The sequence below is a fragment of the Coptis chinensis genome, chromosome 8, assembly GCF_015680905.1.
Source record: "Coptis chinensis isolate HL-2020 chromosome 8, ASM1568090v1, whole genome shotgun sequence".
NCBI lineage: Eukaryota > Viridiplantae > Streptophyta > Magnoliopsida > Ranunculales > Ranunculaceae > Coptis > Coptis chinensis.
In genome coordinates this window covers 27,186,165-27,211,188 of record NC_141463.1, presented here as the reverse complement: position 1 = coordinate 27,211,188, position 25,024 = coordinate 27,186,165, and the positions used below count along the sequence as shown (strand labels likewise).

At 36.7% G+C, this 25,024-nt stretch overlaps 3 protein-coding genes and 1 non-coding gene across 19 annotated transcripts; 3 read left to right on the top strand and 1 right to left on the bottom strand.

The window, feature by feature from the left end:
* Positions 1 to 47: 47 nt before the first annotated feature.
* LACS1 (AMP-dependent synthetase and ligase family protein) lies at positions 48 to 7,412 on the bottom strand. Of its 4 annotated transcripts, none has more exons than XM_086579939.1 (20): positions 7,139 to 7,412; positions 6,206 to 6,372; positions 5,968 to 6,031; positions 5,781 to 5,870; positions 5,628 to 5,684; positions 5,472 to 5,520; positions 4,710 to 4,786; positions 4,572 to 4,611; positions 4,387 to 4,481; positions 3,671 to 3,838; positions 3,338 to 3,448; positions 3,160 to 3,247; positions 2,997 to 3,063; positions 2,842 to 2,917; positions 2,431 to 2,548; positions 1,757 to 2,002; positions 1,510 to 1,649; positions 1,220 to 1,402; positions 478 to 597; positions 48 to 385 (listed from the first exon to the last, which is right to left on the bottom strand). In XM_086579939.1, exons 2-20 carry the CDS (start codon positions 6,349 to 6,351, stop codon positions 320 to 322), a joined length of 2,001 nt encoding a protein of 666 aa, XP_086436065.1. In that variant the 5' UTR covers positions 6,352 to 6,372; positions 7,139 to 7,412; the 3' UTR covers positions 48 to 319. The 4 variants fall into 4 exon arrangements, with proteins under 4 accessions (XP_086436065.1, XP_086436068.1, XP_086436066.1 ...); XM_086579942.1 differs by having other exon boundaries at positions 7,156 to 7,284; XM_086579940.1 differs by lacking the exon at positions 7,139 to 7,412 and adding an exon at positions 6,465 to 6,719.
* A 1,488-nt stretch (positions 7,413 to 8,900) lies between these two features.
* On the top strand, positions 8,901 to 21,824 carry LOC147480845 (Metallopeptidase M24 family protein). Of its 13 annotated transcripts, none has more exons than XR_015205640.1 (16): positions 8,901 to 9,027; positions 9,112 to 9,186; positions 9,268 to 9,531; positions 11,978 to 12,070; positions 12,845 to 13,051; positions 14,085 to 14,188; positions 15,031 to 15,097; positions 15,177 to 15,284; positions 15,480 to 15,572; positions 17,692 to 17,788; positions 17,992 to 18,062; positions 18,329 to 18,384; positions 19,762 to 19,877; positions 20,343 to 20,403; positions 20,479 to 20,566; positions 21,193 to 21,824. XR_015205640.1 is itself a non-coding variant. In XM_086579943.1 (15 exons), exons 1-14 carry the CDS (start codon positions 8,980 to 8,982, stop codon positions 20,563 to 20,565), a joined length of 1,431 nt encoding a protein of 476 aa, XP_086436069.1. In that variant the 5' UTR covers positions 8,902 to 8,979; the 3' UTR covers position 20,566; positions 21,193 to 21,824. The 13 variants fall into 13 exon arrangements, 5 of the variants coding, with proteins under 5 accessions (XP_086436073.1, XP_086436072.1, XP_086436071.1 ...); XR_015205643.1 differs by having other exon boundaries at positions 8,902 to 9,027; positions 19,694 to 19,877; XR_015205639.1 differs by lacking the exon at positions 21,193 to 21,824 and having other exon boundaries at positions 20,479 to 20,719.
* Positions 11,423 to 11,493, top strand: TRNAG-GCC (transfer RNA glycine (anticodon GCC)). The gene has a single exon. It is a non-coding gene; the product is annotated as a tRNA-Gly (tRNA).
* A 1,488-nt stretch (positions 21,825 to 23,312) lies between the features above and the next one.
* Positions 23,313 to 24,641, top strand: LOC147480844 (uncharacterized). Its single transcript, XM_086576553.1, has one exon. It carries the CDS (start codon positions 23,631 to 23,633, stop codon positions 24,309 to 24,311), a length of 681 nt encoding a protein of 226 aa, XP_086432679.1. The 5' UTR covers positions 23,313 to 23,630; the 3' UTR covers positions 24,312 to 24,641.
* Positions 24,642 to 25,024: the final 383 nt, after the last annotated feature.

Below are 25,024 nucleotides of genomic sequence, written 5' to 3'. Positions count from 1 at the left end.
CAAATTCTTCCTGAAGTTGCATTCGACTATGTACCTTCACCTGTATGTGCTGAAACACCATCAAATGAGTATATTAGAATAAAATACCAGGTCGTTAGCAAATTCGAGCATACTAAAACTGGTCCAGTACAAGTTGATATGATCTGGTTCTACACCAATTTTCAATCCTACAATACCTATTGAACAGATCAAAGGAACTTGAAAAGATGCTTGCAATGACCTTATCTTACAAAATGTATGAAGTTCGCATATCTACTACAAACCAAAACCTAATCAGTCAACAACTGTAATGGATAATCAGGGCAAAAATGACAGTGGATCAAATAGCTCTGACACCTCCTTGTTTCTGACTGGCCAAACTTTGATAGAGTTGATCAATTTTTACCTACACAAAGTTGAATAAGCTAGATTAGCATCTTAACCAATAAATGAAGAATAAGCAAACCCAAAAAATGTGAAATGACAACATCTGCTCACTTTATAGTATTTAAGCAGCTGATTTCGTTTCTTTTTCAAGGTTGCAGTCACCAAGTCCCTAGCGGTATCAAAAGGTAGAGGCTCCACAATAACTCCTTTGATATGCTCAAAGCCTTTCAACTGGATTGAAACACAAGTAGATGCTTAGGTATATAAAGCTAACTAACCCTACCCCTTAATCCAATAATTTCCATGTATTCTGTTAAACATGATGAGGGCTTGGCCAATATAATAGATATTTATACACAATGCATAACGAGAATTGGCCTAAGGAAAGCTTTTCTAGCATGTTACAGCCTGAAATTCTTACCAGTTGTTTTCTCATTAGTTTATCAGGGGTGGCAGATCCATGACTTGTTTGTTACGACTATGACGATTGAATTATGGTTGTGTGAGGGAAGGAGGGAAGAGGCATCACAAGGAAGGCATCAAATTCTTTTGGATATAAAAATAAACTATAGTTTAGCCTATGACAGATGAAGTGCACTAAAAAGAATACATTTATGCGGATGCAAAGATATGCAATTCATACCAGAAATGATAAAAATAAAGAATGGCTTTGCTATTCAGTGGTATTTTAATATTTGCGGTCAAGCAAGGCCTTCACTGCCAAAATATAGGCCAGATATACTGAAGTACGTATAACACTAATAACTCAATGTGACATAAATTCCAATATGCATCTCTAAGATGGCTACAGTATTCCAACCATAATTCATACTGCAGGAAGTATCAAAATTACCTTGTTTCTCTCTGCTGTGGACTTAAGCTCAAGAAGAATATACTCCTGTAGATGATCAAGTGAACATAGTTCATGGAAGGAACCCTTGTGGCCATTTAAGTTTGCCCACTTCATGGTGTTTGATTCATGCGGCACGACAACTGCCACCAGCGAAGACTTGAAGCTATCCCCATAAACCCAGATCTTAAAGAAGATTAACAAAGCAACAGTTTAGAGACTTTCTTATCAAAATAAACATATTAAACCTCATAAATCAATAAATTTGACAGAATTAAAAAGGAAATGCTCACATCTTCAGCAATGGAGGTGAAGCTGTAGACTTTTTCTAAGTATTCAACAGCAACATACTCTCCTTGAGAGAGTTTAAAAATGTTTTTCTTTCTATCAATGATTTTTACAGCCCCATTGGGTAGTATTTCACCTATATCTCCTGAGGATCCAAAAAGAGGGCAAACATCAGGATAAACACAATTTTCTAGAGATATATATCATATAAAGAATACTATGTGGTACATGGGCGATAGAAAACACACACACCTGTGTGAAACCACCCATCTTTTAAGACTTCTTCCGTCAGTTCTGGATTTTTGTGGTACCCTGCGAAAATTAATTTCCCTCTCAAACATATCTCACCACGTGGAGGATCCCCAAGCGGATCGTAGCCCATATCTGGGACCTCTTCGAGGCGCAGTTCAGTAAATACTGACGGGACACCGACAGTTCCAGCCATGCTTATTTCATCTGGATAGGTAACGGTGGACAATCCACATGACTCTGTAAGCCCTGATGAACAAAAAAGTCGATGATGGCAACAATAAAGTAGAGCTAGTGAAGGTACAACATAAACTAAGGAATATAATCAACATAAAGCTAAGGAATACACATGACTTGAGCAAGAAGAAATCTTAGATTTTGATTTGAATTTGGCCACCTTTTCTTTTGGAGAATCAATACGTTCAATAAATTAGGTTGGTTAAACTTCTAAGGAAACAAAGGTATAGGTCCATTTGAGTTTTGGACCTCTTACTTCCAAATTCTGAAATAGGTTTTCTCTGAAATGACCCACAGTCTTCAGTATAAAGAGAAATCTACGTTAAAGCTGCCTGTAATCTATCTTAAAAAGTATTGCAGATCATAGCACTAGATTCCATTTGTAAATTATATCAAGGTACATGTTTATGCTGTTGACACAACCAAAGTAGATTATTTACCATAGCCTTGGGTCATATAAGCGCAGCTAGTAACTCTTAGGAATTCTTCCACTTCAGAGCTTAAGGGTGCGCCTCCAGATGTTATACAGCGTACCCGGCCACCTAACTTGGCCTTGACCTGAGTGGACCACGCAAATTAAATAGCCGAAGAAATCTAACAAAAAAATGACAAGACCCAGAATATTTACGGTTTAGGAAACTAATATTGGGAATGTCGATCAAGTGAGTATTACTTTAATAAGTACTTTAGAAAACTATTATAAGGTTTATGGATTACTACTTCACAGTGAGCACCACAAGAAAAAGATTCCATGTCATTAGACCCGAAAGGAACGTTCAAGGAAGCAGTTCTAAGTTAGTATCTAACCTCATTTCAGTTCACAAAAACAGGACAGCCAGAGGACTACGAACCTTACGAAACGCAAGTAAGTCCGCAAATGGAGATGCCTCTTTATGCTTGTAGCCTGAATTAATCCAACTGAGCTTACTGTGTAACAATAAGAAAGAAAACAATATTACCATTTTGCACCCTGTATATGCAAATTTATGCAGAAAGAGAAAGTTACCGTTTGTACAGAATATCAAAAACCTTCCTGCGTAGTGGACGAAGTTCATCCAAGGCCTTCATTACACCTGAAACCCACAAGTACTTTATCGACACCATATGCACATTTCAATACCTCCGGAGCAGAAAACTATGTAATATACTTTGGATTGAACTCTCCATACCTTCATGTACTCTTTCAAAAACCTTTGGTACACCGGCAAAATATGTTGGCTTTAACTCCATTAGATCGTCATTCAAAGCATTAAGATCCTTCAACATGAAATAAAAGATCTTGAAATTCTGCATATATGCATAAGAAGAAATGAGAAGGAAGAATGAAGTTAACTTCAAAAAGCATACCCCATGGTAGTAGCCAACAGAAGCACCCTTATGGAAAAAATACTCCTCAATCATGCGATCAAGGATATGAGCAAGGGGAAGGAAAGAAAGATAGACATCATCCACTGTCATCTATCATAGCAATACGAGCAAAAGTCAGTATAAAACACATAAACGTCGACAGCATACTGGTCTAATTTACAGACACATAAGAGAGGAATCGTCATTCGATGTCTTTCTTCAGACCTAGCTAGAACTCAGTACTGATTACAAATACGAAAATATTGCGGATGCTGCCGACAGAAGAATGATTTTACCAAAACATTTCCTCAGATACTATAGAAGTGTGCTTACCTTGTCGTCAAACAGTTCCATGAAAAGATCGACTCCTCTTACAGCCATTGCTACATTTTCATGAGTCAAAACAGCGCCTTTCGGATCCCCACTGGTGCCACTTGTGTACATAATTGTACAGATGCTCTGAGGTTGAGGAATTATATTGTCTACCGGATTTTCTTTTCCCTGATGATATAAAAGTACACAAAATTGACTAAGAGGGGGAAAAAAGAAAACAAGATCCACAAGAGGGAATCCAACAATAATAATTGTCCACTCAATAATACAAATTTTTGGCTTATGTGTAAATATGGCAATGTGGTGAGAGCTCAAACACTTACGCTTGATAACTGATAAGAATTAAAGACTTGTGTCACCCAATCTCAGTTCATACACAGTGCATAATTGGATTATGAAAATTGCAATTGAAAATTTCTGACCATGCACTGAACTACGGATATTTTTTTGTGGAATATACCCTATTTTCCATAAATTTGGAGTGCGATTTTTACCAAAACACAACTAGATCCTAACCCTCAAGGCACAACAGAATGCATGAACAATCAAAGTCACCCTGCAATCTTCTGCTTTGTACCAATCGCAGCTAAATGGTACAGATACTGAAATTCAGTATTATCTTTTATCAAATCGAATTCCAGCAGCAAAACTACTTGGAAAGCACTAGTGAATTCTGTGTAAATTTCACAAGTGAACACAACTGCTTGGAAACTAACCATCTGGAGGAACTCATTCCAGGAGTACTGTTTGATTCCACCTTCAGATAGACTATATTGATTTTCCTTTGGCATTGAAGTGAAGCAAACAACCACTGTAACACAGGAAGATCGAGGAAAAGTCAGCAGAAAAGCAATCCAAAGGTGGAGTTAGCCAAAAAAATTGTAAAGTCATCAGGGCTCACATTTCAGCTGTCCGGAAGATATACAATCCGAATTAAACAACTGCAATTAACATTGAAAAGAGCTTCATAAGTATCTACACATAGCATGTAAATTTACGTTAAGGAGGGTAAAATGAAATGAAAATCAAGAATTCTTACTTCTTTCGCTTTCTTGTCTTGGACAAAAACAATATCAATTTCAGCATGCTCCAGAATATAGTTAACTGCCCCTGGCCCTGCATCCAGAGCAGTGACAAGATCTTTGATAAATCATTTGAATCAACTAAGCAAGAAAAGGAACCACAAAGACTCAACAATGTAAGTTGGATGACAGTATTCAATCCCAGGTAGAACGTATAAATGGTTGCACTCACCTACTGGAAGAGATGGTGCATAAACAAGAAAGTGATAAACCCATGGGTAGAACTCATCCATGAAAACCGGCTTACAAGGAAATGGTGTCGAATTGTTTATACGTACACCACACATCCCAAAGGTACCAGGCAATGGGGGACTTTCAACACTACCCCTCAGGGTCAGGGCTAAAGGAAAGGGCCCTCCCTCTCCACGCAGGGTTAGAGATACAAACCCATTCCATCCCTGCGGTACACTGCGCATGGGTAGAACTCATCCATGAATACCAGATTTCAAGGAAGGGGTGCCCAAGTGTTTATACGCAACACATCCAAAGATATGAAGTCGATTAGACTATTAACAGAAAGTCAGAAAGCCTATTGATGAGATGTCCACACAAAAAAATTATGCAGATTGATCCAGACTCAATGAGAGAAAGACAATGTAGCGATCAAAATACACTTGTTTTACCTAAGGAATTCATAAACGCCTAGAGAATCAAAGAAACAAGGAAGAACTTGAAAGTGGTTTTACAAGCGTGGAAAAAAGAGTAACTTGAGGAATTACCAAGTGTGTCATAGAGCGGCACACAGATTAGACTGTGAGCATTACAAGCCTGCATAGGATCCAAACAATCATCAATTTACCTTATTTATCAAATTATAGAAACACAACAATAATTGCTAATTAAGAGAAAAGAAAAGAAGAAAGAATTTGAGAAACCTCCATTGCTATTATCCACTGAGGACAATTCGCTCCATAAACCCCAACATGGGAACCCTACACATTGAATGAAGAAGTAGGTAGAAAAGTCAGTGTAGTGATGTGCTTCAACTAATCTAGTGCATAATCTGATCAGAAGGGCATAACGCTTACAGGCTTAGCACCAGACGCTCGTAGAGCTGAACCGATATGCAAAACATCGGTGTAAACTTCCTTGTAGGTTTTCCACACATAAGGCCCTGCCTAAAGACCCAACGAAGTAAGAAAAACAGCGCAAAAGTGCATTGAGTTAGTTGGGAGTCAATATTTTGTAGAAAATGACTTCAAGAAAACTTATTACCTTCCCATCGATGAACTCACGATGTCCAAGCATCCTATTGTCAGGATACTTCTCTGCAGAAGCCCTGCATATTAACACCACTAGGCTATCTAAGAAAAACATAACAGGAGAACACATAATACCTTATACCATTACCATCCAAAATTGGTAAACCACCCTGAAAGAATCATATAACTCTAAAGAGTAATTTTTTTCGATTAATTCACTAACCACAGGGTAAACATTTCAATCTAATTACCTGAAAATATCCCAAGTTGTTCCCATGTTCACGTCTGGAGGAGGAAACTGATCCTTGGACAGTAAATTGCGATACACTGGACCAACCGAAGGCTCCCCATCTCGGCCTTTACGCCCACTCTCAACTTGAGCTGCAAAAACTTTCATCCTCAAACTAGCTTATACTACCTGGACAGCCAAAATAACATGACAAACTCCATTATCAGAAGATTATACGCCATGAAAGCAATTTAACAAATAAATTGGGTTTTCTGAATTACACAAGATGAAAGGAGTTGATAAAATGACCACATTTAAATTAAGAACAATAAAAGACATGGATGATGAGCAAACATGGATTCTTGAACTCTTAACAATCACAATGAGCACAACATATTCAACTTGCAAGGATAAAGGAAAAATTGTCAGAGAAAGGCACAATTGGAAAAGGAGGGGGGGAAGCCATTATCCCTATTATGCACCCAAGAATGATAAAAAAAAGAAGAAAAAAAAAGAAGAGATCAAAAGTTATTTCTATCTTTTCCTTTTCCTTTTTGGAGGCATTTATAGACTTCCAAGAAAAGCATACATTTCTTCCCTGGAAAGAAAATCCATGCAAACACCAGATACCATCCATAAACAAAGACCAAAATTTTCCTCCAAAATCTTTTGAAGTAAAAAACTGTTTGGTAATCAGTAAACAGAATTCAGAATACAACCTAGAACTTCCACTTTGTAAAAAACCGTTAAGACATTCTTAGCAAAAGAATGTTATATATTTTACACAGGTTTGATCATGTAAAGAAAGTTGAGAATCAAAAACTCAAAACGTAACTAAAACTCAAATTCTACCACCCCATCACTACCAGAACCACAATGATCCACTCAAGAACATAAACAAAACATTACCATGAAAAACTGCAAGGAAGTAACGAGAAGTCTAGTTTTAATTTACCAAGAAAGCAAAACTACCAGTTCTGAGCGACTCTAGTTTCCAAGTTGCTACAACAACTGGCCGGTACACAGGTTACATGTATATATATAGCAAGCACTTTTTTCCTGTGTTCATTTATAGAGGCTCATTCATTTCTCAGTTTCCACTAATAAAAATGAGATCAGCATGGATATAGTAAGTAATGCATAAACTCAGCAGCGCAGAGTGTAAGAAATGAGATTAGCATGGTTGTAAGTTGTAACTTGTAAGAAACGCATAAACCCATGACTTCTGCGGTTTTTAGCGTTGGCAGTTGGCTACGTGACTTTGAATTTGTATTTTTAGTTTAGCACAACTTTGAAATTGGCTAGCCCGGTAGTCCACTCGAGCCAATAGAGAGACCCATTTCACACTTTTCTGTGTCAACTTGACACTGGTGCCTCAATAATTTGATGTGGCACACTGGTGTCAAGTTGATGTCGTGGAAAACGATGACACGTTAATTGTTGCCTTGAATTGATGAGAGTTGGTGGATCTCCCTCCTCCAACATACTTTTTGTTGCATCAGAATATTTGCACAACAGGTTGAATTTTAGTCCTAGAGTGAAGATAATCCGGTTTCAAACGTTATCACTCTAACTAATTACTGCTAATACGTGACGTCTAAAATTATGTAGCTAATACAGTAATTTTTATGAAATACACAACTTGGTGGATGAAGTTGGTAGTCCCACAAACTTGATCAGCTCTCCTTGAGCACAGTATTCCTGTTCAGTGTACTATATTTATATATTCATTAACTTCCCTGTCTCTCTGTTTGAGAAGTTGGATGGAGAATTTAAGTGCCACTTGAATTGCTAGCAAGGACCTGCTTGGGTTCAACACTTCATTACTTCATTGGTGCTGATGTATATCCATTTCATCTTTAGCTTTTTGCTTTGTTTCCAACTGTCTTCCATAAATTCTGGGGACGATATTAGAGGTGTCGGACGTACATAAAACATGGCACACGATAGGATAGTAGCGGTGTTGAATGTGACTGGTATCAACCTCCCAACCTATGCTTATGAATGCAATTAAGTTTCACGTACTGGTCCAATTATCTTGCCTCTTTCGCGAATACCGTTAGGAACAGCATGGAATACATGCTGAACTAAAATAACATCCACAGTGCTAGTTATAGAAAAAAATATCATAAATAAATTAATAAAAAAACGTCGACTGATATAAAGTCTCAAGTCAATTTCATTATGTGGTTATAAATTTTGTCAATAGGATGGAAATTTATACATTTGAATATGAGGAATAGCCCAGAGAATTTATCAATTTCATTTAGTTCTGGGGCCAAAGAGACCAAATGTCTGGACTATGGACCATACTCTTCCACGTAGTCGAGTCAACAAGAAATTGTGTTTATTCTACTAATCTACTAATCAACTCTTGAGTAGGCTCAATGAGTACAATTTGTTACTTTTAATTTGTCATCTTTTTTTATTGAGATTTGGGTTTTTGTAAATTTTTTTACCTTTTATACAATATATATTTTCAATCCTTGGTTTGAGTGGATAATGGGTATGGATTGGAGCACATTGAGATTGAAGAAAATGGGCATTCAAAATTAAATGACGAATTGATAACTAGTTGCTATTGATGTGGCCAATCAATATTGATGCAGATATTGATGTAGGCATGTGGCCCCGATCCGTCTATTTTGCAATTAATCAACTCGGGCCTAAGCTCAACCCATAATAAGGCCAAAATCCAGCCCAGACTTTTAAAAGATCCAAGCCCAAAACAGGAAGCCTCTTAAACCCTAGTCAGGTTTTATGAAAAAGAAGAAAAAAAAAAGTGAGTGAACAGAAATGCAATGTTTAAGAAGGAAACTTGTTCAGAAACTCTATTTCAATCAAGTAACTCTTGTAACACACCTCACTGTATTTACATTTACTAAATTCTTGTCTTTAAATTCTTGTTTGTCTGTTTTTTTTTTATAGATTATTGGTCGTTGTTCGTATTCGACTAAGAAGATTAATGATGTTGGGCAACCAACTGCTGCAACTCATCCTCAGGTATAACAAATTTACAGCTACTGATCATATATATGATTGTTTTATTATGTTTAGAGTGGTGATAAAGTTTTGTTATTGTAGTTATTAGAGGAAGGGGAGATTACACCATGTATAACGGTTGATGAATATACATTTAGAAGAAAGAGATTGTTGGAGTTACTTCCTGAAAAGAGTTTAGCTATCATTGCTGCTGCCCCTGTGAAAATGATGACAGACGTTGTGCCATACACATATAGACAGGATTCTGATTACTTGTATATAACTGGATGTCAGCAACCGGGTGGCGTTGCTGTTCTAGGTCATGATTGTGGTTTATGCATGTTTATGCCGGAACCGGATCCTCATGTAAGTTTAAAGTGTATAAACTGTTTTTTTTTCTTACTCTTGTGCAATGTTAACTTGTCCCATGAGCACAAAGCTTACATAAATTATGTTATCAGTATTAAAAACATAGAGGGTTAGAATCTTTTTGTACTGTGAAACTTGAAGTTTATGTGTGAGAGAAATATTAGGCTATGAAGCATGGATACTTCTCTAGAGTCAAAGTATTTGTGTCTAACACGTATTGGATAGCGATACTCCCCAATATGTGTCTGACACGTGTCTGAGACACTATATGGAGTATCCGATTTGTTAAATATATTTTACAAATTTGGACACGCTTGGGACACACTGGGGACACACCTATGACATACACAGGGCACTATTTGTGTTTTATTTTAGTTTTTTCAATGACAGGAAAATTAAAACAAAACAGGACCTGGTATTAAGGTTTTATTAACTCGTTTAAAACCAAACAATAGGCAGAATGGGACCCAATATAAGGGTTTTATGTTGCTTATTGCTTAATCTGTTAGTATTGAACATGCTTCAAATTAAATGATTCGATTGAATTTAGTCAATTTACAATTATCTTTTAACGTTTCCTTCACATATCTGTATCCTACGTTTTTGAAAAAGGTATGCACGTATCCATGTCATGTGTCAGTGTCTGCTATTAGGCATCTCCAATGTTTTTATTCTTCTAATATTAACAGTACACATCAATAATTTAATATCCTTAAAATTATGGGCGTGCAATTTGTTTAGGTTTGTCATTTCTGAGAAAAGAGAAAAAAAATCCATTTTTTTTAATAACTTTGTGCCAGAGGGCCGACTGCCACCACTTCTGGAGTGATAGTATCCAGCCTTTACATGCCACATCCTCGAGATCTCTGGCAGAAACCATAATTCTGAACATGATTCCTTAAACTGATCTTCCCGAACAATATCACCACCACTATATCATACACCCCATATTCTAGTGTGTGACTTCCCCTCTCCAAACTGCCACCAAAAGGCGACTATCAACAACAAGTATTTTTTTGGCCGCACATATATGGCTTATTTGACCAGTTGAAAGCAGCTCGGTACTTCTCCAAGATTGATCTGCGTTCTGGCTATCAGGAGATGTTGGTTAGGGAGAGCGACATCCAGGAAACAACTTTTCGCACTAGAATTTGTAACTACGAGTTTGCTGTTATGCCTTTCGGATTAACCAATGCCCCTGCTGCATTCATGGATTTGATGCATTAAGTTTTCTGGACACACCTGGACCAGTATGTGTTTGTTTTCATCGGCAACATCTTGATATACTCACGGACACAGGAGGAGCATGAGCAACATCTAAGAGTTGCACTTCACATTTTTATGTAAGCATCAGTTGTATGGAAAGTTCAGTAGATGCGATTTTTCATTTAGTAAGGTCAAATTTCTTGGTCACTTGATATCGGCTGCTGGTATTTCAGTGGATCCATCAAAGATTGGGGCACTTTTGAATTGGCCGAAACCTAGATCAGTTACAGAGATTAGGAGTTTCCTTGGGCATACTGGTTATTATCGCCGTTTCATATAGGGATTTTCTCGTTTGTTAGCACCTTTGACTAAGTTGACTCAGAAAGGGGTTGGCTTTGGGGGATCCAGAAATGTGAAGATACTTTTCAGCACATGCCCAAATTCTGTGGATCATTTGAAACTAGTCTGCATTGGAAAATTAAAGTTGATGCCCGAGTTTAGTATTGACAAATGGATACTAACATGTTTGTGGATTGGCTGAATCACATCGAGAAGATTTTTGACTATAAACGCATATCTAATTCTAAGTGTCTCAGACTTATGGCGACAAAATGATTGGTTATGCCAGGTTTGGTTGGATAAGAATCTGAAAATTCGTGCACCTGTAAATAAAATCTGATTAGCACCAGTGGTCTAGTGGTAGAATAGTACCCTGCCACGGTACAGGCCCGGGTTCGATTCTCGGCTGGTGCAAATCCATTATGATTTGTTTAGCTAGTCTGTCTTTTGCAGGGAGCCGTGCAAATGATTACTGGGATTGTAGGAGGTGCAGGAGGCCTGCCTAGTACTCTAGTAGGGTTGTTGCAACTCCCATGATGATGCAGCCCTCCCTGCTAGCTTGAGTTGTATACTCTCTGTATGTAACTCTTTCCCTATACTTTTATGATAATACAAGTATACAATACTGCTAACTTAGCAAAAAAAAAAAAATTAAAAATTCGATTAAGTCCTGGAAGAAGATGAATAGAAAGAATTTGTTCCACATACAGATGAAAGAGAATTTTTAATTGACTCCATAATTTGAAACAATTTTCTTCTTCAGTACAACTTGTATAGAAGAACTTAAGAATTTAATCATCTTTGTACTCAATTAAACCTTAATTACAATTGCTTCTTCTTCTTCTTAATCCCTTGCTTCCACGTTAAGGATACACCCCCCTTGTTTTTTGAATTTCAGGATGTAATTTGGCAAGGTCAAATTGCTGGAGTCGATGCAGCTTTAGACACATTCAAGGCCGATAATGCATTTCCTATAAACAAAATGCATAAGGTGAGTGAGTTTATATTTACCAAACATTGTCACTCCAATTATTTCAGCAAAGCTGTAATCATTATTATTGCTATTCCGTACTATGAAGGTGATTATCAATTATGTTGTGTTATATCATCATCACAGCGATGAATATTATGTCAGTCTGTTATCTTGTGCCAAAGATAAACCAATGAGTCTGGATCTTGTTCAGCATTGATCATGACATTATTGTAGGGACTGTCTACATAACTCAAACCTGCTAGGTCTAGGGATCGGGTGAGTAGAAGGAAAGCTAAAGCTCACCTGCATGTATATGATAGTATGTTTGTCTTATAGTCAAATAAAAAGTTCAACATCTGAATATCACAGGCTCTACTCACGTACTTGAAATATCATATATATGGGCATGCTCACATGCAATCATTATTAGATTACCTTTTAATGTGTCCCTTCAGACTACATTGGAAGTAATGAGGGCCATTTGTCCTATTACTTTTAGGAATGACCAGGTCAATGAATATTTTCAGTACTTTGATTCTTGACTTCAGAATTCCCTGATTATTTGCTATATACTAGTCACCAATATCTAATCAGTGTCATGTCTAGATTGTAGCAACAACCTAGAAAAATAATACAGTAAGCGTCTTCTTCTGCAAAATTATGTACATGTTCACAAACCATGCATATGGACTTTACATGAACAGCTTTACATGAACCAGAGTCCACATTAGTACTTTTCAAGTGTGCTTTCAGTTTTTGCAGCTATACTATCGGTAATATCTACTGCTACAGATCCTTCAAGATATGATTAGCAGTTCATCCAAGTTATTCCATAATGTGAAAACCGCTTTGCCATCCTACATGGATCTTGAAGCCTTCCAAAAGGCTTCTTCCAGTGGAAAAGTGATGGATCTTTCTATTTATACACATGAGTTGCGATGGATAAAATCACAAGCAGAAGCTAAACTAATGAGAGAAGCTGCATCAATTGCTTGCCAGGTACTTCCATATTTGATTTGACTTTCTTTAATTCATAGAGTGTTAAGTGTTTGATAATTTGACCTGAACTTCAATGATAACCTATGTGATGTCAACACACTATGAGTGTAGGATAGACATATCTATCCTACACTTTTCCATTCGCTGTGTAAGAAACTTTGTACAATTGTACCCATGTTCAATACCGATATACAAGTCTTATCGATATGGCTAAGATTATAGCCCTTAATCTTAGATGTTAAGCTGTGATAAGGATGAGAAATTAACGAAATACAGATAAAAGATGGATGAGCTAATGAAAATTGAAAATAATGATATCCACAGACATTTATCTTTCTATTATGTGACTTGAATGATACCATTTTCCATTTTGAGCTCCGAACCAACATCTACTTCTAAGGCTTCCAATGAGCTTGTAATCTTCTTCAAAATGGATACGTTTTGATGCTTGTGTGGCTGTTTTCAATTTAATCTTTTAGTCTATGATACCGAAATGTTCAAAAAGTGGGAATCATACCTGTGTCGGATAGTTTTATTTCAAGTAGGTGAAGCTGTTTCCTTCATTATCTGGGTAACACATATTTGAGTCTCTCTCTCTCTCTTATGGAGTTGAATTTGATGAGGAAAAGAAAAGAAAATACAAGACAGTACAAGATGTATAAACCTCTTTACAACCCGCATATATGGTGTAAGGAGGTTGCAGATATTCCATATTGCCTGCATATGGTATATGCTGTGGACTTCAAAATGTGTATAGAGTGTTGGATTCAGTAAACTGCAAAAACTAGGACTGGGCATAATAGTAAGTAGGAGTACTAAAAATGGCATTAACGATACTGGACAGGGTCTGACATGAAAAATGCATAGAAGATGGTAGTGTCCTTTCTTCATAGATATTTGTTGATGCACCTTCCCCATAAAAGGATTTGTCAATGTGTAGGTATTTGTTGTAGTTATTCATACATATATTTCAGGCTGAATTATCTAACCAAAGTTTAAATTGTTTTATACTTTACACTGTTTGCATGGACAGGCGCTTTTGCAGACAATGTTCGTTTCGAAGACATCACCTGATGAGGGTAAACTGTCGGCTAAGTTTGAATTTGAATGCAGAATGAAAGGAGCCCAAAGAATGGCGTAAGCAGTTTTAATCATTTTTTATTTTGGCTTTGTTTTTATTTTTTCTGTTTTCTGTTTCTGTTTTTGTTTTTATTTTTTTTGGGGAGAGAATCTATCGATACAGATTGTTTATAGGTCAGCAATTTTCTTTGTTTTAGTTATTGGGATTGGTGTCCCATATCAAATATGGGTATTTTTTTAACAAGTAAAATGTAGTTTTTCTAATAAATAGTAGAGCACAAAGATAAGCATATTTCAGCCACATGCAAAGGGGGCAATATGCTTCTGCGTGGTACTAATATATCCAAACTAGGTTGGCATCCCTTAGCCCACCTCATTATGTCCCGTCCCACCTCTTGCTCAATTAGCAAGGCAGTGGCACTCTCGAGTTCCAAACAAATACAAAATCTTTGGATTGATATTTTGGAAAATAGGAACTCTTATTGCCAATCAAAATATTTCTTTTGACGTCTATAATATATCTTCATGCTTTTATTGAGTGTGTATTCTAATTTTCAGTCAATTTCAACCGGTTTTGGTTTAATTCATAGTCTAGTTAATCATACTCAAGTGAATAGAAGAAGATTAGGAAGCAGGTTTTTTGTATTACAAGCTTATTTAACTTTCCACCATAAATAGTTTAACGTAGTTTAAATATAAGCCAATGATAATTACATTACCAGCTTATTTAAAATATCAGCATAGCTAATTTGTCAACCAAAATGCCAGTTTGGACTACAAAGATAAGGGTGTTTTTTCTGCTGATGGCTTTTCCCATAGCCTGTCATTGTTCACTTCACCAACTTTTTTGGAGAGGTGCTATACAAATAACTTACCCAATAGATGTTCACTTTGGCTAGGTTCAACCCAGTGGTTGGAGGTGGGGCTAATGGCAGTGTTATCCACTATTCTCGAAACGATCAGAAAGTAAGACTAATTATTTTTCAACTATAGTCTCTTTGGATTGTGTTATCTTTTAGGAAAATTAACTTGAATATGTGAAAAGATTAAAGACGGTGACCTTCTCTTGATGGATGTTGGATGTGAGCTGCATGGTTATGTTAGTGATATGACTCGCACTTGGCCACCATGTGGAAGTTTCTCGTCTTCTCAAGTATGTGTTTATATTTTTATCCCAACAATTTTTCCATGTACAGAAGCCGATGTAGGCTATTGATTCATGCAATCTGTGAAGAAAATCTTCTATAAACCTTGGTTCATTTACTTATTTCAAATGCATCACCATATTGGCAAAATACCTGACATACACATGCCTGATGCTTAATCTATTGCGGTATATGGATTTCAGGAAGAGCTTTATGATTTGATTCTAGAAACGAACAAGGAATGTGTGAAGCTTTGCAAACCTGGTGCAAGTATTCGCCAAATACATAACCACTCGGTATGGTTTAAACCCAGAATAGTATATGCTTGAGCGATATCCTATATTAAAATTATTGTGCTGGGTGCTTTTTCTAGATCGTTTAGAGCAGCGAGCAAAGTTACAAATTAGACAAGAAAATAATTAAAGAAATTAGTTATCTCTTCCTCCTGGACTAGTCTACCATTAAGAAAAGCTAACCACTTGTTCTGTCCTCGGAAAATAATTGTTCCACCCTCCTAGATTTCTATACTGCATTAATGTTGAGTCCAGAAAGCATTAATGGAAGGCTCTCCAGTTATATAATTATATTAATAAAATTATACTTTACCGATCAAAAGAAGGCTCTCTCCAGTTTAAAATGATATCCATGTAGATTGTAGAATATACTTTCAGTCTCGATAAGATTATTTTTCATACTATCTAATAATGTCCTTTACTAACAATAATTATTATTCCATAAGCTGGAGTGCAGCTTTGATGTAACTACTGGTCTGTAGTGTGAACCTCTCACACTATGATATCTTATTGAAATCTTGTTTTACCTACCAAAAGATTTTTTTTGATTGTTACATCAGTAATATACTATTTAAGTTCAACCCACAGTTTGGTGGTTTCTCATCCATTCATTATTTTGACAAATAATTATCAGTTGAAAGATAGCACATGAGGGTGGGGGATGGACCCAATGTTAATGAAGTTGAGATCGTGAAAAGAGTATTTACGGCTTGCTTTGCACATATACATAGTTTAGAAAAATAAAAGAGAAACGTTTTGATGGTTGTCAGCCCATGGCACATATTAGTCTTAGGTGAAGCTAATCGATCTCACTGATACAATGCAAGCTTTTTATCTCCATTTTACCTCCCCCCCCCCCTCATCTAGGTTTATTTTACCATTAAGAAAAGCCAACCACTGAATTTTTAGTCTTGCAAATGATGTTAAGGGAGGGTTCTAACTTCTAAGGACGTATAGACAGATTTAAAAGTTTTAGATTTCAATGAATTTTTGTGAGGATGATCTCCTTACTATATATAAAACATCTCTAGAGCAAATAGGCCAAATTTGAAGCATCTAGCCTTGTCAAAAGTTGTTTGGAAGTTGAAGAACTATGGACCACTGATCTCACTGTTAATGGGAAGCAACATTTGGTACGGTATGAAATTCAGATGATTTGAGTTTCTATGGAGATGATCTATATCTTGAGGAGATCATATCACCAAAAATCATTGAGATCTAAAACTTCCAAGTATCTCAAGTTCTCAACAAGGGTAAGTTTGTTTGTGTCAGGTTCCATGTACTCCCTGGAACCTCCTCCCCCCTTTTCTGATGCATTCTAGGGTTGGAAACCTTGTTTTGAGTCCTAATTGTTCATATGTTATTAGGAATTTTTAGAAGCATGTTTGATTGCTATTTTGGTGTTTTTAGTATAGGTTATTTTTAGGTTTATTTTTTATTCCGAGAATTAGTTATTTCAGTTTCTAAATTGAATTAGAAAGCTAGTTTCTAAATTCATTGGTTCCTTTACTTATATATTGAGTTGTAGGCCATTGGCCATACTTGGTTGTTGATTAATAAACTTTGTGTTTGTGTGAGAAAGGTTTTCTCTTTGTGTGTGTGTTTATTATTGATTATTTGCAGGGTGATTACAAGCAATAACTTGTCATCTCCCTTCTCAATTTTGTGGGTTTCAAGTCCGGTTGTCACGCACAACAACCGTAGTGGCTCACAAGCAACTAGTTTGTGATTCGTTGGTGTCACGTTCATATCTATATGCGCACAAGTGCATCAGTTTCTTTTTCATTATTTCACCCTCAGAAATTTCAAGACTGAGAACGCATCGAGTCAGCAAAGCAAACAAAATTGGTGTTCTTGGAAAGCTCTAGCCAGTATCATTAAGATGATATCTGTGTAAAATTTCAAGTTTCTAAGATGTATATAATTATTGTATTTTTTCTTGCAATTTAGTGTAAAGTCCTTACTAAAAATCATCAATATTCTGTAATGAGTACATCTTACTCTCCTCCCCCCCTCCTCTCTTGTTTTAAGTTTAGAAACTAAGCTTTTCCTTTATGGAGTTAAGCTACCTGCAGTGGGATGGGTAAGAAGTTTTTTATCATCGTTTCACATGCGTCTGCAGGTTGAAATGCTGCGCAAAGGTCTCAAGGAGATTGGAATTTTGAAAGATGAGCGAAGCCTTTCTCGAACTTACAATCAGTTGAATCCAACTTCTATAGGTTTTTGTTATTTCATCCCTTTAGCATAAACATACAAGTACGTCCTATTGTTATTTTTATTTTTGTACTTTATCGAAACAGTTTGTCCTGTTCAGTTAATGAATAGACACCCCCAAGATTTTTATTCCCTCTCCCCTAGGTGGTTTGTTTTTTTATTTCTTGGTTTGCTAACAGAGTTTCTATTTTGTTCTTCGATGAACCAGGTCATTATCTAGGAATGGATGTTCACGACTGTTCCATGATTAGTGTAGACCGTCCGTTGAAGCCAGGTGTTGTAAGTTACTATTAAATCCCCTTATGGAAGAAATTTTTTCTTTCTTGTAGTATTTGATTAAAAAAAAAAGTTTGCAGTAAATTACTTCAAATGAATCTGCTTGACCCTTTGGACCGTTTATAACTTTTTCCCTGTTTAAAGTCTCCATGCTCCCTTTTATATGTGACCTTTCAATAGCATCACTGTTGAGAAAATCAAACAGCAAATGCCCATTTAGTTTATTCCCTTCGCTATCTGTTAAGCAGACTCTTACTGGCTTTCCACAGGTGGTAACGATTGAACCTGGAGTGTATATTCCATCATTCTTTGACTGCCCAAAATGGTAATTACTCAATTTAACTTGATATTTAATTCCTCTTGGCCAATGTTTTGTTGTGCTTGTAGTACAGGAGTAGGATTGTGTAGGAGTGTAGATCTTTTATAGTAAGGTTTGTAAGGAATTGTGTAGAAAATTGATTCATCTGAAAAGAATACAACCTTGGCTTCTGTGGCGTTCTGTCTTTGAAGTCAGACATAAAAATCAGTTTTTTACGGATCTTCTAGTGTGAACTACTGAAGGTGTACTTTTGTTTACTTACACAGTTTTCAGGTATTTACTATTTAGAGAACTATAGCAAGTAACTTGGTTAAGTTCAATCCGACTGAAGTCTTCTGTTTTGCTTTATATTTTGCTTTTTTCTTTTTGATCGATAAAATGCAATTCCATTACCATTCGAAGGAGTGTTACAACTTACAAGTACACAAAGATGGAGTATGGACTACCCTTAGCAAGACACTAGAGTCAATATCATCTAACTCGGAAAAACAAAGTAAATTACAACATTAAAGTATTTAAGTATCTCAATTACGCCAATTGTGATATCTCAATCCGCCCAAAAACCTCTTTTCATTTCCCCACTAACTTTGCCAAAATGACTTCCACCCCCAGTTCTTTGCTTTTTAGATTCCCCCCTCCAAAGACTCACAGCAGGACCGAGTCAACTAGGGTTGACCGTGATCATTCCATCCAAGTCACATGAAATGTCCTAAGTACCCTTTGGAGCATGAAATTACACAAATACACTTCAACTCTCTCAAAACCAAAGGGGAGTTAGTGACATGTGTCAAGATCTCAAGTACTTAAATCAATGGCTACAATTTAATCAAATCAAAATATCTATTGGTATCTCTTTTGTGCCATTCGAGATCGGTCCTACAGCTAACTCATCTTCTTCTCTATCTAGCCAAAAAATTTCATCTTTAAAACTTCTCATCTTGATTTCCCAAATAATACCAATTCAGTTTCATTTTCCATTTTCGATGTGTATCAATAACTTTTTCAACAATGAACTAACCATTCACCATTAATCTTTTTACCCCAAACTTAATTAGAGGTGGCGGTGATGTTGGAAGCCCTTAAAATGTAATTCTTGAGAATTGGAGTTGGGGGGATACTACTAATTTTTGTAGAAACAAATAGGGGGGGGGGGGGGGTGGTGTAACACTAATAATGCTTTTTTGTGGTTTTTCGATGTCAACTGTTAGATTAAGTTTGTAAGATATTGACATGTGTTTTGATTTCGATTAAATTGTAGCCATTAATTTAGGTGCTTGAGATATTGACATGTGTTTTGATTTCGATTAAATTGTAGCCATTAATTTAGGTGCTTGAGATCTTGACACGTGTCACTAACTCCCCTTTGGTTTTGAGAGAGTCAAGGGGTATCTGTGTAATTCATGCTCCAAAGGGTACTTAGGACATTTCATGTGGCTTGAATGGAAGGATCACGGTCATCCTAGTTGACTCAGTCCTGCTGTGAGTCTTGGGGGAGGGGGGTAAGTCTTAAAACCTGTTTGTTATTTTTAAGTATCTTGTATAATCTTGTGCTTCTCCTTTGGTTTGAGTTTAAAGATCCTTTGTTTTGTCTATTCCAAAGAACCTATGTTACATGGACACACCATATTTCAAAAATAATATGTGTCGGATGCGTATCCACGTGTCTGTGTCGGACACACATGGACACATATTCTGTGTGATATACCTTAGTTTTTGATATTTCACCGTGTCAGACACTCCGTATCTTTGTCGGATACGGACACACGTGTCCGTGTCAATGTAACCTAGCAAAGAACCCAGATAATGGCTTTTGGAAGGTGGTCTGAGAGCCATTTGGCCTTTGGTGAAAGATAATGCGTGATTAATATTTACCAAGTGCATCCTTGATGTTGTCCAGTGGTTCCCATGGGCCATGACTTGTTGAGAAATGCTTAACATTGATTCTAAACTGGTAATGTTTACAGGTTCCAAGGTACAGGGATAAGAATTGAGGATGAAGTCCTTATAACTGAAACCGGATATGAGGTACAGGTCTTGCCAACCAATTTCGTGTGATCTTTTATACTAAATGTATGATCAACCTTTTGATGTTCAAAACAGGTCCTCACAGGATCAGTGCCCAAAGAAGTTCAACACATCAAGTCATTGCTAAACAACTTCAGCCATGGTGGCGCAATGGAAACTTAAGGTAACAAGAGGGCTGAATGCCTAAATCCCATTGAGCGTTCCATGTAATTCAGAAAATGATCAATACAAGTATTTAATGTGACATTTATTGCTCATAACATTGGTTAATAGTAGCAGAAAGTAATTTTTATATGTATTTCCAAGTTGTTAAAAATTTGGAATCGAGTATTTGTCTTTAGGTCGTTCAACTTGCCACCTTCAGTCCTTAGGAAATAGAGACGACTCTACTCATAGATACATGGTAAAGTTGTTCATAGAACAGTTAGAGAGGAAGCAAGTATCTCATATCATTGGGTATTGCCCTACTGTTGTCTCTGTATATTTTTCTTTTTTAGGGAGAAAGCGAGGATGTTGGAAGATGATAATTGTGGGTTATACCGACTTGTCCCAAAAAAAGGAAAAAGAAAAGCAAGAATTATACTTGTGCTTTACAGGAGAGAATTAAGAGGCCATAGGTGTTCTTCCATTTGTTTCAATTACGCTATTTTCACCTTATGGAAACATTTACCATTTGGGTGGGGGGAAGGCGTCCAGTAAGTTATGTTGAACCAAGTGTTAGAGAATCTCCCACCGTTTAATCTAGATATTCTTTTCCTCTTCACATCATCACATGTACTTTATATTCAGGGGGTACTTTCTGGCCATGCTTGCCTGTGAGAGAAGCAGTAGCAAGAACTGCAAGATCATTGATATTTAACTTGTTCCTTGGCCGTCTTCTAGTGGATGCTGCTGCTAGTGCCCTAGACACTGCTTGTGGAACCTCATGCAGTTGCACTGGATCTTTCTGCTGCAGTGTTCCCACTGAGTGGCTCAAAACTGTATTGCATTGCTGCGCAACTTATATTAGGATACCTCCTCGTCCACGCCCTCCACAAACCTATATTAGAAGACTGCATTCCACCATCCCTTTTCTTTTGAAACAGTTTTCTTTGTTTACTGTTTGGGTCTTGATTCCGGGTAATTTGGAAAAGAAAACTAGGATTGTGGGTGGTTGTTGGAAGACTACCCTTGCAGAGTCCTAAAATTTATAGGGCGATCAAGACTAGAAGAGATAGAAACTTGACTCCTTAACATATTTTCTTTGACACTTCCAACACTCCAGAACTCAGAGAATGCTTCGAAGCAAACAACGGTTTACTATATTGGAGATATTTTACCACCTACTGAATGTTTGATTTGTGTAAAGAGTATTTTCTGTGATCGTTGTGATATATTCTCTCATGTCATAGTAAAATTCCGTCTTCATAGAATTCTAAACGTTCCAATCTTAGACAGTAGGACTATTTATATTTTTCGTATCATCGTATGCCACATTTTTCTTTTGGTTATAATGTTGGCCGCATCTTGTTATGCATTTATGCCACAAAGTGGTTAGTGGTGCATCACTTTATTAATGCGTATAAGTATCGATTATTAAAGGAGAGGAGATAAAAGAAATATAAAGCAATCAGAAAAAGTAGAGAACATCAGAATTAGGAAGAACACAGTCGCAAACAATGACATTTTAGTTTAGCTTGTAAAGGCAAACACAACTGAAGCCAAAGAAGCAATTCATATCTTTCATTCTAGATTTCCATTTTGGTTCGACAAGTCATTCCAGTATTGGACATAATTTGTAAGAGGTCTCAATTTGTAAATATCGTTTTCGGGATATGTTAATTGCGGTTTAAGGACTGATTGTTATTTAGTGTGGGGTTGTGGGCGTGTAGGCGTGTGTCCCTGCAGGGATTGCCATATTCAAGTTTGTGATACTCTTTGGGCTCTTTGAAATGATGGGTACCTAGTGTGTAATTTTTTTTTGATATATAGATATCTTTTTGATAATAGAAAAAAAAGTATTTATTTACCTCTAAAAGGGCTAGATCAAATTTTCAGATAACGATTGAAATATTGGATCAACTGAAAGACCTTTTGTGGAACCTAGTGTATGCCAATATATACCTAAACAGGTCACAGGAGAGCCTTATTGGTTGTGAATCAACGACTCTAATGCCTAAACTACAAAATCAAGTTTGGTTATGAAATATATATATTTGTTAAAAATTAGTTACACTTGAAGAAGAAGTACTATATACAGGGATGACATTTAAAAAGCTGGTCAAACTAGGGATGAAATTCACCTAGTTTTGGTGTTTGAACTTTGAACCTCTAAAGTGGAGCCTTATTAATTTACATCGTCCCGTACTTGCGTGGACAGTTTGGTTGAGTCCTGGCAACAAATACTTTCGTTGACGAAGCTGCTACCATGGTCTGATTGATAGCGTCCTATGGAGCCAGTCAGCCAGCAACAGTAACCAAGTTTGGTGTTTGTTGAGCCCTCATTAAAGTGAATTTACAATTTGGTTGTCACTACTTTATGACTTGGGCTTGTCTGCCTAGCTTGAATTATATGAGCAAATTGAATGTGGTTGGGCCTGAGTTAGTAGTTTTACTCAATATAGCTAAACTAAACCACAAGTATGGAACCTATTAGTGAAGAAGGCAAGTTCTATGGTATCATTCTCAAGAAGACATTCTTCTTGACGCTACACCATCAAAATTTCCAATGTCCTTAAAAATATTTATATTATATCATGATATCGATCATAGGGAGCATTATTTCTGATACTGACAACATCACCAGCTAGCTCATCCATTCCTCTCTTAAATTTGACCGTAACTTCCCAACTGTCTTATTTAAAACAGATCTGAAAACTGAATTGAAAGTCTTCAAATACCCTTTCCTTGTCCAAAACCTAACATATGGTGACTAAATCTGTTTACTTCTATTTATGGTTATGGACCAACTAGGCAACTCCAGTCAGACACAGCACATGCATAAGTAACAACTCTAATTCTATGGCCAAATACTGAAGCCTTCTTTGCTTCATCACCAACAATTAACAAAAAAAGTTTGCTGTGAACTTTAAGTGCCACGCTTTACACTTACAGTGGTAGACTGGTAGTTTTTTTGAGAAAGTAGTCCAAACTTGCAACTTCTCCACTATATTAACACCTCCTTGGTGCCCCACAAATAACATCTCCTTTTCATTCTAAACACACTCAGCAGAGAAAAGAGAGAGAAAATGGTTGTGATCACAGAAGAAATGAGAGCCAAGGCTGACCTTTGCTTTGGAGATGAGGAAGGAAAAGAGAGAAGCAAGTTCTTGCTCAAGGAAGTGGGACTGCCCACCGGCCTCCTTCCATTGAGAGACATACTAGAATGTGGTTACATGGAAGATACTGGCTTTGTATGGCTAAAGCAAAAGAATAAAATAGAACACAAGTTTGAGAAGATTGGAAGGCAGGCCATATATGGTACAGAGATCACTGCCTATGTTGATAAGTATAAGATCAGGAAATTGACTGGTGTCAAGATAAAGGAGATGTTAATCTGGGTTAGTTTGAATGAAATTTCTATCGACAATCCTGTCGATGGAAGGATTTCTTTCAAGGGAATGGCCGGTCTTTACCGGACTTTTCCATTTTCAGCATTCGACAACCCTGAAGTCAAAATACAACTCGAGTATAAGTTACCACCCAAGATAATTGACAATGTTGAGGTAGCCGAGGAAGTGAAGGATCCCATATTAGCCAAGGAAGTGAAGGAACCCATGGCAGTGATCAAGAAAGTAGAGGAACCCATAGTAGCCAAGGAAGTGAAGGAACCCATGGCAGTGATCAAGAAAGTAGAGGAACCCATAGTAGCCAAGGAGGTAAAGGAAGCAATCGTAGCCAAGGAAGTGAAGGAACCTAAGGTAGAGTAGGAGTGAATCAAAGTTGAGGAATGATTACAGTACTTCTCCATTGATCCGATGAAATGCATCTGCAGTGTGTGTTTTACCAGTTCTAAAAAAATAAAAATCATGATCATAATTCACCATCTTTCTTTTGCTCTAGCACGTCATCGTTACTAGATATGTAACTTTAGGGTTCTACGTAGACTTAATTATGTTCTGTTTCTGTTAAGAGAATTCTGTAACCATTTGAGCTGGACCTCTAAGTTATTATGTTCTTCATGCTTATGAGGTTGGTGGGTTGAGTAAATGCCAACCATATTTTGATATTATATATTTCCATTCTTCTTTTTTCTTTCATCAATATGTCATTGACTTGTTGTGAGTGTACTCCCTTGCATAGTAATGCAACAATGTGCTCAAGTACGCAATATATATGAAGTAAATCGACCATTTCAAGTGACTTCAATTCAACCAAACCGTGTTCGGTTATTTGACATAGTTCAAAAGCATTAAAAGTAATTGAATCCAAATTATTTGATAACTTTATATGTCAACCTGAGGTGTTTTCTCCATTCCCATTTTATCTCGTTCGGGAGTGTCTGTCTGTTTCTTTTGCAATCTATGACAAAGGGTAACAAATACAACACCCTAATAAACATCAAAAGTTAAAAACCCGTCCCTTGATTCATGTCTGATCTTATTATTACACAATTTTAATCGCCGTAGCTTTCTTCAGAATT